Source organism: Acartia tonsa, chromosome 10 (genome assembly GCF_053477335.1).
Source record: "Acartia tonsa isolate MP-2025a chromosome 10, ASM5347733v1, whole genome shotgun sequence".
Lineage (NCBI taxonomy): Eukaryota > Metazoa > Arthropoda > Copepoda > Calanoida > Acartiidae > Acartia > Acartia tonsa.
The window spans coordinates 24374136-24390076 of NC_137269.1; the positions used below are offsets into that span (position 1 = coordinate 24374136).

The 15941-nt window shown below is 32.1% G+C and overlaps 1 protein-coding gene across 1 annotated transcript; it reads right to left on the reverse strand.

Moving 5' to 3' along the window:
• Positions 1–4758: 4758 nt before the first annotated feature.
• On the reverse strand, positions 4759–15625 carry LOC145330656 (uncharacterized). Its single transcript, XM_080175321.1, has 8 exons — positions 15143–15625; positions 11447–11569; positions 9957–10006; positions 9085–9177; positions 8366–8477; positions 7768–7851; positions 7223–7294; positions 4759–6744 (listed from the first exon to the last, which is right to left on the reverse strand). The coding sequence occupies exons 1-8, from the start codon at positions 15173–15175 to the stop codon at positions 6652–6654; spliced, it is 660 nt and encodes a 219-aa protein (XP_080031447.1). The 5' UTR covers positions 15176–15625; the 3' UTR covers positions 4759–6651.
• Positions 15626–15941: the final 316 nt, after the last annotated feature.

Here is a 15941-nt window from a genome sequence, read left to right on the forward strand (position 1 = left end):
TTTGGGGAAGGGTACCATCACTATCCCAAGAGAATCAACTCTCCAAAATAAATGTTTTTAACTTTTTCATTAAAAAAAACTTAAATTGTCAGGGGGGGTTCGTCTTCCCCCCCAACCTAAGGGTCCCTATATGCCTCTAGAGGCGTAGCCGCTGCTAGTAGAGTATTCAATGATATAAAGCAGTAAGGTTTTTTATCTGAATCTCAAAATTAGGCAATTAATTATGAATAAAAAAATCACGCAACCTTTCTTTTAGAAAAAATCAATCTTTAAAGTTAATTAATGTGAAAAGTATAAGTTTAAATGAAAAAAAGTCTTTAGTAAGTTCTATTTATTTTTGATGATAAAGATTTTGCAAAAGGCGTTTTATTGCTATGTTGATCAGAAATATGTTAGAATTTGTTGTTAGGTTTTTTCTACAAATCTTTATATTGAAAGTCTAAATTTGAAAATTGTGATTTTTTTAAAGCTTATAGTATTTATATAAGTTGTTTGTATCTTTTAGTAAAAAAAAATATTGAAAATTATTTTTTGTTTGTTTTTTATTAAAGATTTTCATATTTTTTTCAATTTTTTTTCAGAACTTTAAATTGAAAAAAAACCAAAAGACCCCGCTAAAATATTTTGTCTCCACCTGGAATCATCAAGGATTTATGTCTATTTTCACCCTACATAGGTCCCAGGGCTCGGCACTTACTTTTGTCTTGATTCAATTGTAGCCCACAGTGATGATCTATCAAAAATTTACAAAAAAAAGATTTCAACAAATGTTTTTTTTTAACATTGCTACTCAATAAATCTAAATGTCCTTCTCTCCCCGGTAAATATTTTTTGATAAAACGTGTTTAATTTAGCGGCTAACAGAGATAGTCAGTTGAACATTTTTAGTGTTATTTTTGTATTTTTTTGTTCTTTATTTTCGTTTGACAATAAATACAAAATAATTGCATTTTTTCAAAATCTAATCCATAGTATACATCTATAGTATAGGGACAACTACCTCCCTTCCTTTTTCAAAGACCTCTTTCGTCTGCTTCTAAATTATTTTCTGCTACTTAGCTGTGTTAATATAAGCGACACCATTGGTTAATTTTCAATGACCTAATAGAAAGGTTGTACAAGGCGGAAGAGATGGGGAGATACAGTTATTTAACCCTTTCTCCCTCTTGTGTTTTACTCTGATCATGGAATCATTATGAGTCTTGATGCATTAAAGTAGGCCGTTTCATAAAAAATCAGTCGAACTATTTAATAAGGGAAAAAATTGAAAATGTTGTCGCTCATATGGGTACAGAATAACTTAAATAAATAATATTAATATTAAATGAAATCATGTTTGTATTCATTTCTCATGAAAATCGGCTGGGTTGAGTTCAGTGGCAAGGTTTTAAATTTTAAGGGGGTGTTGACACCCCCTCAACCCCCCATTCCGCACGCCTATGCTTGAGTAGAAAAGCAGCAAGTAGCAATTTAACCCTTTTTTCTGAAGCCCATCTGCTCTATTCAGAATTAACCTTGTTCAATTGACATGTCCATACAAACTAACATTCCAATATCTTCAATAGTGTAGCTATTCAAACATTTTACGTGCCAAGACATATAACTTCCCACCAAAAAGAAAAATTGGAAAGTTGTTTGCTGGCATCCAGTGCCCGCCAGAATGGATACATTGAAAAAATTTCAACTATCTTAGCCCTCTATCTTTCACAAACATAAATTAAGATCGAAAAGAACAGAGGATAGTAGGTGGGGGGGGGGGGGGGGGGGATTCTTACACCGTACATTGAAATATACTCTTAAAAAGTTCTGATAGCAATTTTACATATTGCTATTTTATAAAGTAGAAAGCTATTTGTCAGTAGCGAAGGATCTTGCTAACAGATAAACTGAAATGATTTTAACTTACATTGGAGCTTCTTATAGGTCTAGGGAAGGTTTTTATTTATTTTGAGGGAGGGTATCACCACCCACCTAATAAAAATTAACCTTTCCTATTTGAAACTCCCCTTCCCTCACCTTAGGTGCCTCTAGGGGCTTCTAGGGGCGTAGCCGCTAGTATGACATATGACACTGACTTACTTCTTTCCTTTTTTGTTGTTGAATGAAATAAACGCTGCCGTGATGAATATATCCAGCGGGTAAATATTACTTACGCACAATTAACCAGATTAGTACGCTTCAAAAATTATTCTAAGGTGGCCTTAAAAAGCATAGATAACCAAAAATGGCTTTTTAAAATAAATTGCTAACCCACAAAATCTTTGATATAATCCAAAAAATAAATTACTGCTTATGATTTTAAGCTATTAAAGTAAAAGAATAGAGGGGACAGGTTTAGAAATAGCTGCATGTCCACGGGGTGTGGACCCAGTACCGACTTTCAATTAGTCTTTGAATATCGGAAATATTAACAAAGCAAAGTCGCTACAAAAGAGCATAGAGCAATTTGGTATCATACAAAAAGGTCCCTGCCACTGGAACTAGATAGTTGTCTAATTTATACATCTATATTTATACATTTATTATTTAGCTAATACACTTTAATTTTTTTTGTATATGTTGAACTATTGCCACAACTTAAATTGAGCATTTTTGTTAAAAGGCATAATTATGCTTCAAATAAATTGAGTCTTTTCAAAAATATCATTGATGTCTTTTTTTGTAGTTAAGTTGGGAAAAAAAGGATTTTCTATCAGTAAGGTAAATGGGTCGGAGGGGAGAGGAAAATTGCAAGATGATTTTTAACTTTTTTAACTCCTATGAAATTAAGGTACAATAAAGTAAGCAAAGCATCTCTATAATCAATTCCTAAAAATTTAAGAATGTCCTTAAACATTTTTCTGTAATTAAAAATTTTTGAAACAAATTTATGTAAAATTTTGTTTAGACCTAAAGCTAAATTTCTGCCTATTAAGTTCTGATACTCGACATGTGTTATTGTTCGTTTGTCCAACAGTCTGATTTGAGAGCTTCACTTTTATGGATGTTGTCAAACTTGTTCTAAAAGTCAGATAGATAAATATACAGAATGATAGAGTAGCTTTACTATTACAATATCATTTTTAAAATAATTTGTTATTATAAATACAATTTAGACTGTTGTATAAAACTTTTACAAAAGTTCTATCGTGTTCACATAACATAACACAAATTAGAAAAAGCTAATTTATATGTTCAAAATGCTTCAAAAGGGAAGGTTTTGGGTTAGAGTCAGAACCATAACGTGGCATACTAGAGACGTAAAAAATTATGCCTAATGCTGCTATGTTACTAATAGATTAGGAAGGATGCCTTCGCACTAAACAGGTGAAACTCATTACAATGCCTTTTTAGGACTTTCAGACAGAGATCGTGCAATCAAGGAATTAATTGTCAGTTGGGTGACCTAACCTAATAATACCATTGGGTGATAGAGCAACACATTCAGTTGAAATGAACGCTACACTATGGTCCTTGGTCTATCGCTTGATGTCAAAGAGTAACTCGCCCTTATGTGGTTACAAACAAAGACGAAGAAAGTCCCTCAAAAAAAATTCTGACGTCATAAAAAATGAGAACTTAGGAGAGGTGGAGTGGGAATGAAAACCCCTAAAAAAGAGATGGATAATCCCTCATTTTTATGACGTCACATACTGATTTTTCGAGAGACTTTCTTCGTCTTCTTACAAACTTACATGTTAAATCTGTATTCTTTAATAAAAAGTTGTTAGCTTGTTTTAGCTACTCATGGACAAAACTATTCTTGTTATTTTATAAGCAAGACAAAAGATTATGAAGTTGTACAAATAAGAGAGGGAGGGGACATTGGGCTGTTTATTACAATAGTCCCCAGAGTTTTACATAACGTTTTCTTATTAGCTGGCTTAACAACTTTGGGGACTTTTATTGAATTTTGATTGGTTGGCTCATTAATTTGAGTGTTCAAACTTTTTTACTACCATTTTTGATCTACAGAAGGGGTAATTTTGTGTAACATTATTAAGGATGTACATCAATTTATCGGCCATTGTCTTATCTCTTTATATCCCTGATATAAATGGCATTTGCATTGTCTAAAGTTGAAATCCAAAACTTTTCTTTGACATTATTTAGCCAAATATTTTAGATTTGTGTATTTAATGTTTTATTGAACAATCATATTTATTTCGGAGGGTAGCTACTCTAATTGTGACATGAAGTGTCATGTTAAAGACTTTAAAAATGGTACCTACTGCTGCTATGTCTACCACGTGACATTAATAATGAGAGTAAGGGGTATATATTGACCCTAAAACAGGCGCAACTTATTACCATGCACAGTTAGGACTTCCAGACAAACGGTTGATGTTCTGGTTTCTTCAGACGATCTCTTAAATCAAAGAACAATACAGCCCTAGTGAGAAAATTAACTAGGTAATGTATCAAAATGAAAATTGTCGGTATGAACAGTAGGAATTATCCCTTAAAAGCCAAATCAGTCAAATATTTCAACTAATTTATTTTTGCTGTGTTACTATGTACATATTAATTCTTTTTAGAATAAAGAGAAATATTTAGAGAAAGTTTTATTATAAAATAAAATAAATAAACTAAATACAAATACTAATATAGATATGGCATAAAAACATTATACATTAACTACAGGCTTAGCCCCTAGAGGCACTTGAAGGAATGGGGGGGGGGGTAGGTAGTCGAATATCGACCTTTTACTTTTATTTTTGATAAGAAAAACAAAACAAAAAAATTGGTGGGGCATTTGTTTTGGAATTGCGCATTCTCTTAGTCGGGTAGAAGTACGCTCCCTAAAATAGTTTTAAACCTTCCCTGGACCTATGACATGCTTCACTATACAGAAGAACTATACCTGTTGAATGGAAAGAGAGATCCTTCTCTACACAAATAGACAGTTAAACATCCTAATACTTTATATATAATTACAAATAGATTAAATAATTTTAAAAATGACTAGAAAACTCTTTACAGTATGGCTAAGAAACCGATCAATATTCGCTTGATTAGAACCAGTTCTCAGTCATACTGAAAAATCATTTACAGCGTCGTATTACAGACAATTTTCCATGAAAATTGAAATCAAAATCATCAAATTAATAACAGTTTTGTTAGCACGGACTTTCAGTCCCATTGAGCTAACATAAATTGGTTTCAATGTTATAATTTTGCATTTTAATATCCGCGGAAAGCTGTTTATTTTACGATACGATAAATAACTATTCCATAAATAAATAAATAAAATAAATAATAATGTTTTTATAAAAATATGTTTTATGGCAGTAAAATATATGTTCGATAATGCCCTTTTATTTACAAGAATGAAAACATTCATGGAAGTGTGTAATATAAATATACAAATCCTCTATCAGTATTAAAAGATTTCAAAATTACATAAAAAAGGTCCTAGGACAAAGGCAGAAGTCCCAAACGTCAGCGTGGACTAACATCGGAGCAGAACAAACGTCGGTGTTGAAGTTGCTTAAGTAAAACGCCGGAATGTTTAGCTTTTTTAATTATATGACAAAAAATCTTACATATAAGCGGGGGCTTATTTGTATATGAATATCTTATCCTAACCTAACCTGTATAGAACTACCTAATCAAGTGTTGTTGATACCTTAACCTCTTAATATTTGAGATACTTCTGCGTTTTACATATAAAATGTCAACTCCTGTCCACTCCGACGTTTTGGACTCCAACGTTTATCCTGAAACCAAAAAAAAGAATAATTCTGACTTTAGTACTAAATATTAGAAGAGCTTCGCTTTAAACAATACATTGAAACAAACTGCGTCATAATTAAGACATTTAACGCTAAATTTAAATTGTCATTGTAACTACAGTATAGATCTAAATCATGCTTTTTAGTTCATTCAATTTTGTAGGTAATTTAAAGGACGCAATCACACAAATTACCCTTTTGAGCACTGATGATTCCCCCCTCTCCAACCTTATTTTAAAATAAATAGAAAATAAGCAGTGGGGAGATTTTTGTTTGTATGTTTATTATTTTAGGTCAGGTTAGGTTAGGTAATATTGGGTACTTGGTAGCCCCGGAAGGTTAGGGTACCGCAGTTAGGCATGAAAAAACTAGCCTCTAACCTTATTTTCAATTAATCTAAAAAGTAAGCTCAAGGATGGGGGGAGTGGGGTTCAACCAGCTACTTGTGGGAAAGCACCGTTAAAATTTAAGAGTTCTTAAAATTCCTCATAAACTTCCCTTTCTTAACCTAACAAATTAAACTTAAGTCAAAAATTTTAAAATCAAACATATGTAATAAAGTGTTAAAAATAATAAAATAAGGATAACCATATCCATAAATAGCAAGGTAAAATATAATATATGCATACATATGTAAGTCGACTAGAATTTACAGGTTTCATCCAACAATACTTTGAAAATAATATAAAATAAGGTAAAAAAGAGGTTACAGGTGGCATACTGTTAATATAATTGTTTAGAAATTAAACACATTAGAAAATATTTGTAAATATTGCATTAAAAATGAAATATAACCAAGTTTAAATCCAATGTTTTTAGATGGCAAGAAAATGATTACAAAATTTATGGAATTTTGAGATCCAATGTGGTTTCAATCCATCAAAAATATAACTTTAAGTTATTTCAACCGTTGAATTAAATATGATAAGATACTCATTTATCCAAAAATACCCAGGATTCCGCCACTTTCAGTAGTGGTGCTAGTATTTTGGTTTTGGTAACAACGTTTGTGGGGTATACTGTAGGGAAACTGAAAAAAAGATATTTATAAAATTTTTATTCTGTCGATATGCCACCTTGTCTGGATGTTTTTCTGTCTTTTATTGTTTTAAAGCCTGTATGTCTGTCTTTTTACGCGGATTTCTGTCTGCCTGTTCATTTGTATGCTGTGTTGTTTATTTCTCTATCTGTTCCTATTTACGTTTTTCTCTAGATTTGGCCTTTTTACTTGTATTTTTGTCTATCTTCGATTCTGTCTTTCTGTATATCTTTCGCTTTTTGTTTGTTTGTCTTTATGTCTGTCTTTCTTATTATTTTGATCTTTCTATCTTAACATCTTTTTCTATGTCTATCTATCTATCTTTCTGTCTGTCTATCTTTTGGTCTGCCTATTTTTCTGACTACCTTCCTGTCTTACTATCTGTCTATATATTTATCTGGCATTCTGTATGTTTGTCTGTCATTCTGACTGTCTTACTGTCTGCATATCTATCTGTTCATATCTGTACCTGTCTTGGTATTCGTTGTGGAACAGGATGGCATTGTTTTTCTGGTCGATTCTCACAATTTTGAAATGGGATCTAAAAAATTAATTTTGGTTATAAACTTTTTCCTAGGGGCCATTTATCTCGGGAGGGTGAAATAATCCCCCGAAATAATTAGAAACCTTTCCAAGGCCTATGAGAAGCTACAGTGTAAAGGAGAACCATATCGGTTCAACAGTAAACGAGATTCTTCGGTAAAGACAGACAGACACAAAGAGATTTTGTTACTTTAAACATAAGGAGGAAAATTCTATGTTTACTCTAACCAATATCTAACTCTAATCTACAAAGCTGTTCTATTAAATACTCTTCTAAAAAGTAGTTTCATCCATGATCTATTTTTTTATAACTATTTTGGGTGAGGGTATCTCAACCCTCCAAATAAGAAATAACCCCCCTTCAATTTTTTTTTACTTTTTCTGATTAAAACTCAAATGAAAATGGTGGGGGAGGGATGACTTTTTACACTTTCCACCCCAAGTGCCCCTAGAGTACAATAAAAGTTATACCTGTTGAAAATTTTTCCTTGGAACAGTCTCGCAAACTTCTTTTGGTGTTTGTCTACAGGATTGTTCTGGTACCTGCTTGGATACCTATAGCAAAAGTATTCTATGTAAACTTGCGCTTTCCTTCAAAGTGCCCCCCACCCCCCCAACTAATGTTTTTAAAAAAGAAATTGAAAATAAAGACGATTGTTTAGTTTTTCAAGCTGTATTTTTACCATAGGTCAGGTTAGGTTATGCTTTATTGGAAACAGAGTAGCCCTGCAGGACAAACTTCAAACTGTCCAGTTTTGAGCAAGACGATTCCTGTGACGTCATATAAAAAGGGAAGGGGGGAAGAAAATCTCTTCCCTTTTCTCCCATCTCTTTTGAAGAGATTTTCTTCCCCTCTTACCTTTTTCTTTCCCGAAACGTATATGACGTAACTGGAATCGTCTTGCTCAAAACTGGACAGTTTGGGGTTTGTCGCCCTGCAGTGTTCAGACATAGGAATAAAAAACTACGACGTATTTCAATTCATTGAAAAATAAAGTGTAATTTCCAGTCCATTGTCTCTAAAACTTTAATTCTAATCTAACCCGAAATCTCTAAAATGGAAACGAACCTGACTGCACTTGACTTTTTCATGACAGTTGTCAATGGCGGCTCCGTAGGAATCATAGGCTGAGCTTGGTCCACATTCGTTCACTGTTTTACACTCTTGCTCGTATTTTGTCCTTGTTATAAATGATAATTAAAATATGTTCTATTATTCCTGACTACACAAGCTTTTAGTAGCGAAGCTACTCTATAATTCACTTTGGCTGTCCATCCGTCCGTCAATCCGAAACGCTATGTAGGAAATGGGATTTACTCAGCTGGTAAAAAATATTCCAGTTATTATTATTATGCATTTAGATATATGACATCCATGGCAGTCCGACTAATTTAAAGCAGCTTCTAAGCCGCTTTTATATTTTTACTGATTCACACTTATATCTGGGTGCTGCCACTTTTACCACTAGTAAAAATACTGGTGTTTTTAGTCTGATCAAAAAAATTTTTAATCCACTGAAAATGCATCGGTTTCGGAACCGTTATATTAAATTGCCATACTCCATACATTTATTTTTCAAAACAATCCCCTGCTAAATAAAGTGGGTGGAGAAAAAACTCTATGGGCGAAGCCAATAGTAATAAAAAAAATAAAGAACATAATATAAACATTAATTGACCGTCAGTTTGGAAGGCATACACTAATTTAGGAGAAGCTATGCTCTGCTAAAAATATGCTTAGATGTGTTTTCCAATTTTCAATTGGTCCCTAATTGAAAGTCCACCGACCTGTAGATGGTATCACATTTAGTTTCATACTCTTGTTTACAGTTTCTATCATATTCTGTGCTTTCTATGGTCTTGTAATCTCTTTGGCACACCCTAAAGCAGTGAATAGTTATTTATCTCATCGTATTATAGACAGCATTCTGTGGATATTAAAAGGTAAAAATATAAAAAAAAATTTAGACCCAAGGGTGCGAACCAGTTCTAATCCAGCGGATATCAATCGGTTCCTAAGGCAAACCGAAACAATAGATTAATCTCCCAACAATTCTTTAGTGTATATTTTTACCTTCGGAATCTGGTAAGTATTGGAAAAATTGGGTAAGGAATAGAATATTAATTTTTTCCTCGCTATAAAAATATGTCATCTTTTTTATATATTCTGTAAACAGGGATATAGCAATGAAGGATTAATCAATATTTCCTAAATTCTATGCATTGTGGATCTTGTCTGTATTATAAGGGTAAATAAAATTAAGGTTGTCTCATTATCACATTTTAAACTTTTAAAACCTATAATTATATAGTATCTATACGAATTTCATTTTGTTAAGTATTGAACAATTATCTCTAAGATTTAAAAAGGAAGCATTGGAAACAAAAATTCGACGAAAACAACAATAAAGAATCCATAATCCTATAATTTATAGTATAGTAAGCTTTATTATGTCTATAGCGAAGGATCTCGCTAACTGCTGAACCGATTCATTTACAGTGATGCTTCTTATAGGTCCTTAGTTGGTTTTAGATTAATTTGATTTTATAATTAAATTAAATTAAATTCATAATTAATTTTCTGCCCTTCAATATTACTTCGAATATAGAGTTCTTAGATGCTAGGGGCGCAGCCGCTAGTATATGTAAAAAGCAGTTACCTTTTATAAACAGTAGAACATACAGGCCGTTGCACAGTAATATATTTGGTCTAAACAATAATATCAATGATTAATTCATGGAATACAGAGATAGGACTATTGGAGAAAATTTCCCCCTCCCAATTTTTATGTTTCATATTCTGACTTTACGATTATGGTAGTAAAATAGGGTGTAGTACATTGCTTAATACCCAATTGTACTCTCCCTTCCATTTACTTTAGTATTTAAACCAATCATATGTGAAGTCATTTCCCTGTTCCATAGCGTTACGGACTGGCGGACGGACAAAGTAAATTATACACTGAAAGCTCAATATATTTTTATTAAATTCAGTAGTCTATCTTAACAGACGAGGAAATCACAGATTGTCGGACAGGCCAACAGACAATGTGAATTATAGAGTAGCTTTGCTACTTAAAAGAAGAGGATGTGAAAAACATTTGAAGTGAGTATCTTTTTAAACAAGGACATTTCCATACAAAGTTTAAATACAGAAATACAAAAATAAGAAAGTCGTGGAGAAGAATGGCTTGGGGTTACCCCCCATTACCCCTTAAGCTATTCCCCTTGAAGCTATAGAAAAGTCACTTTTCAGTGATATAGCCCTCATGTCAATTAACAGTGAAAGCTTAAAATTTTTCATTCAAACTATGAAAGTAGGAAATAAAGATTTTTAGAACACGTTTTCCGTGTTAAAAACAATTTATCAAACTATAAAACCATCCACTTTTGTGTTACTTTGTAAGTTGAAAAGATACAAAGTGTACACAAAAAGTGCAAAACAAATGATAATGATAATTTAAGGGTAAATTAATGCATTTTTAAGAAGCGTAGTTTTTCTTAAATAAAGACATATATAAATGTTCATTTTACTGTAGTTTTCTCGACTTGGTTGGTTCTGTGTCCTACCTGATACATGATAATATGGTATATAGGTGATATACAAATAGGTTGGTTCTATGTCCTACCTGATAATGTTGTGAATAAGTGATATAATAAATAGGTTGGTTCTATGTCCTACTTGATAATATTGTGTATAAGTGATATAACAAATAGGTTGGTTCTATGTCCTTCCTGATAATGTTGAGTGTAGGTGATATAACACATAGGTTGGTACTTTGTCCAACCTGATATTGTTGTGTATAAGTGATATAACAAATAGGTTGGTTCTATGTCCTACCTGATAATTGTGTATAAGTGATATAACAAATAGGTTGGTTCTATGTTCTACCTGATAATTGTGTATAAGTGATATAACAAATAGGTTGGTTCTATGTCCTACCTGATAATTGTGAATAAGTGATATAACAAATAGGTTGGTTCCATGTCCTACCTCATAATTGTGTATAAGTGATATAACAAATAGGTTGGTTCTATGTCCTACCTGATAATATGGTATATAAGTGATATACAAATAGGTTGGTTCCATGTCCTACCTGATAATGTTGTGTATAAGTGATATAACAAATAGGTTGGTTCTATGTCCTACCTGATAATGTTGTGTGTAAGTGATATAACAAATAGGTTGGTTCTGTGTGCTGTCTTCATTATTGTTATCGTTACCAAAGAAAATGCCGGTTGTCTGTCGGGGTAGCAGCAGGAACAATAAACCCTAGTATTTATAAATTATAAAAATATAAGCTATTATGCTATATATACATACTAGCGGCTAGTCCTCTAGAAGCCTCTAGTGGCACTTAAGGTTTGATGGGAAAAGTCGACATCATCCCATTTTAAATTTGAGTTTCAAAATATTTTTTTGGTGGGAGGGAGATGAAAACACCCTCCCCTAAAATAGTTTAAAACCTTCCTAGGACCTATAAGAAGCTTCACTGTAAAGGAGAACAATATCAGTTCAGCAGTTAGCGAGATCCTTCAGGACAGACAAAAAACGCTTACTACTATATATAAAAGGATGTCTTTTTGTGAACATATATCTTCGAAACGGAAAAAAACAGAACTCCCACCTAATAATAAAGGAAGGTGTAGTGTATGGTTTTAATTGATATAGAATATACATGGATAGAGGGACAGAGGGAAAATTGTCGCCACATATGGAACTCATTTATTGATCAGTTTGTTAATTCAGTAGAAGGAGATGCAATGGGGTAAAATTAAAATTTTCAATATTTGGAATAAATTGTCCATATTATCTATAAAAAAAGTTTTATCTCATTATAAGCCATGTTTTATAAATCCGATCATTTATCAAGAAGAAATTTATACTTAATAATAGGGAGAAAGTTTGATTTTTAATCCATTATCCTATCCCTTAGTTCTAGTCTTGATTGTGGAAGTATATTTTGTATGAACAATGATGATACAAAAATAAATCTTTGTAGCATAGCTACTCTAAACAAAGGATATGTCCGTATGAAAAAAGTATTTTTAATTGATGCGTTACATAATAATAAATAAATTAACCCCATTTAAAAATGAAAACTAATCATTTTAATAAGAAATTTAAAAATGCTTTTTGGAAACTTTTATTATGGCTTGTTAATGCTCTATTACGTACGAACATGATTGTCCTTGTTTTGTTATGATTAGGATGACTTTTATTATCAAACTTAACATCTGAGTATATAGTTTATATTTTATTATCCTTAGAAATGGAAATTCCCCCATAACAATTAATTATTATATTATTTTAGACTAACTGCTACTCTTCTAGAGAAGATTTCTCCTGGTACTCTCCTCCAAAATAGTTAAAAACCTTCCCATGACCTATAAGATGCTTCATTGTAAAGAAGAATCATATTGGTTCAGCGGTTAGCGTGTTCCTTCACTATTGACAATAAAATTAATTTAACCCATTAGTGACGAAAAGGGTATTAAAACCCAGTTCCAAAAAATGGAGAAAAAAACGGTTTCCAGTATTCAAATTTCGTCATCCTTTTGTGAGCCTCCCCTTTACTCCGTTCTTTATCTATTGTCCCTGGAGAGAAGTCTCAGATATGGATAATATGGATCAACCGCGAAAAAGGTGCTTTAGAAAACGTTAAGAAACTTTTTTGTTTTTATAGTTAAGTTGCTGATTTTTTTTTGTGAAATCTAATGTTTATTGACAAGTACATCTATTTGTGAATTCGTTTTGTTCAAATTATTATTTTTTATATGATTTTTTTATCATTTTTTTACGCCCTATTAGGACCCGGTTTGGCATGGCCATAAATACCCAACAGTTTTAAAACCCGGCTCGGTTTTGGTTTTATTACCCGGTTTTAACTTTTCAACAATTAAATATTTTTTTATGATTTATTATTCTTAAGCCACCCTAATCAGTATACCCTAGTAATCTCTATATGTGTCCTCCAATAGTTTTATGCTCTTTTTCTGATATGTATATTGTATAATCCAATTTTTATAGGTTCTTTTTTTGTGTATATCATTTTTTAAAACTTTGACAAACGGGCTTTTTTACCCGGTTACGGTGGCCGAAACCGGCCGAAACACTAAATTTGAAATAAATCGCTTCGTATATTACTTGTAGCCCTATAGATTACATGAGGTTGTGTAGTTTTCAATAGGGTTGGGCCGGATACTTTTTTGGCCGGATACCGGATACCGGATATCCGGCTGATTTCAAATGCCGGATATCCGGCCCGGCAAATATCCGGTTATCAGGCCAAATTACCGGATATCCGGCCGGATAACCGGCTAAATTACCAGATATTAAAGTAGCAAAAAAAATTTATTAATAAACTTTTGAGATTTTATATATAAAATTTACATAAAGATAAACATATTCAAAAAATGTTCTTCTAGCTTCAATAATAAGAAAATTTAAAGCAGAGATTTTTGGTGTAAAATATAAAAAAAGTTATAGCCGGATATCCGGCCGGATAGTTTCAATATCCGGTATCCGGCCGGATATTGAAAATGGCCGGATATCCGGCCACACCGGATATCCGGCCCAACCCTAGTTTTCAATTACGGATCGTATCAAACTTCTAAAAAGTGTTCATCTCACTTTGGGCGTTCAAAAATTACATTTTTCATTTTTTTGTCGAAATAACTGGGTATTTAGGAAAAAGCGGCTTTTAATGCCGGCAGAAAACCACCCAAAACGGGTTTAAATACCCGTTGTGCCAAACTGGGTTTTTTTGCAACTTTCCTGTGCACACCACTAGAGCAAAACAAAAAAATTGGAATTCCGTTTTGACCATCATAAGGCTTCCCTGAAATTTTCAGCTTGATTGGCCCATAAAAGTGGCGCTCGGCACTAATGGGTTAATAAAATTTTAAATAATTTGATGGATTGTTAATCATTCATTTGGGCAGTCTATCATTTGATTGCACAACCTTATTCATAAGTTCTCTCTATGTAAAGTGTTGCACCTTTCTATAGTCTAAGGCGTGCTCCATACGTATTTTATTTAGCATAGAAGGATAAGTAATACATTAAAAGTGTTTAGTTATAATATATTTTGACGTGAAGCCCTTTAACTTCCTTAAAAGAACATTTAAAGATTATTTATTGACAGACAGACGGACAAAAGACAAGAACTTTGGAGAGATGATTTGTTTTGCCTTGGAGTTTTATTTTAAAAATGTTAGGAAGTTTATATGTCTATAGGGTATGTTCCTGTAAAACCCACACCTCACACACACATTACTTGTTTCTACTCGATTAAAAACAAAAGTGGAGGTTTAACTCCTACCTATTTCTTGACTACCGAACCCCAACCCCCCAATATTTCATTTTTGAAGAAAAAGCAACTACAGCTCTTATCACCTTTTTAGTACTCTATATTTTAAAATGTTGGTCTGTCCATCTCACCGTAAGAAATGTTATGGGGGAAACGGGATTTTCTCAGCTTCTATAATAGATAGACGGCTGAAACTTCTTGTCAACTTCTTTTTGCTATTTTCCCATACCTTTGGTCCAATTTGCAAAGTTTTTGTGAATAAAAATATCAAAATTAAATTTCTCGTTGTTTTGAGGATCCATAATGTAATTTACTTTGACTGACACTCAGTCAGTAGCACTGAAATATAAATGTTAAGAAATTAAAAATAAATGTTAAAGAGGTTTTTGACAATTAATCTTAAAATTCTTATACATATTTTTTTGTGCTTCGCTACTTATGGATGTTGTCATTCTTGTCATAACCATATATATCCTAAAATAATTATTATTTAGATGCCTGGCATGTTGCAATAAAGCTTGGAAAATGCTAACCATGCTGACGAGAAACAAATTTTCATTCATCATGATGACACAACTCTTGCAGTGGAGACAGTAAAAGGACAGTCCGGGACTTGTTCACTTCACTTCACTTCACAATAAAAGGACACTTCAAGACCTTAGTTTATATGTATGAGTATTAACTGCTGGTTAAATATATATTACAATAAAATTTAATCATTTGTGTCCAAAAATATATAATATAAAACAAATTTCGCCAATTTTGAGAGAAAAAAAATAATAGGCTTCCCTAAAAGAAAATATTTTCCGTCTTATTTATACAAAATAATGTAAAAAAAAACTGAAAAGGCGTTCTTTTTGTATAACAATTATTTTCAAACAGTTCGGTAGGTAGTAGGCATTTTCAAAGAATTTTTGTAACGAGTAAAACAATTCTTCTATATAAATTATCAAGATCCGACAATAAACTTAGAAGTTGTAGACTATTCTCTCATAAAAAAGTTATGCCAAGTTATTAATAAAAAAATAAATCAAAGTTTGGAAGTGTCTCTTTCTGTATAACACTGTGCAAAACTCTAGTGTCCACTAGTGCAAATAAATTATAACTAAACGCAACTCTTTATATTTCTTTTATATATGTAGGTACGCGAAAAATTTATATAGACGTTTTTACAAAAAAGGAGATAAAAATAGCTAAATATTTATTTTTATTATTTATTTCTTTTAATTAAAAATGTTTTTCATTTAATGATTTACTTGGTACCTACTCCTGTGTATGTGCTAAGATACTACCCTATTAAAGTATATCTTTGACATTAGCCTCAAGTTTCTC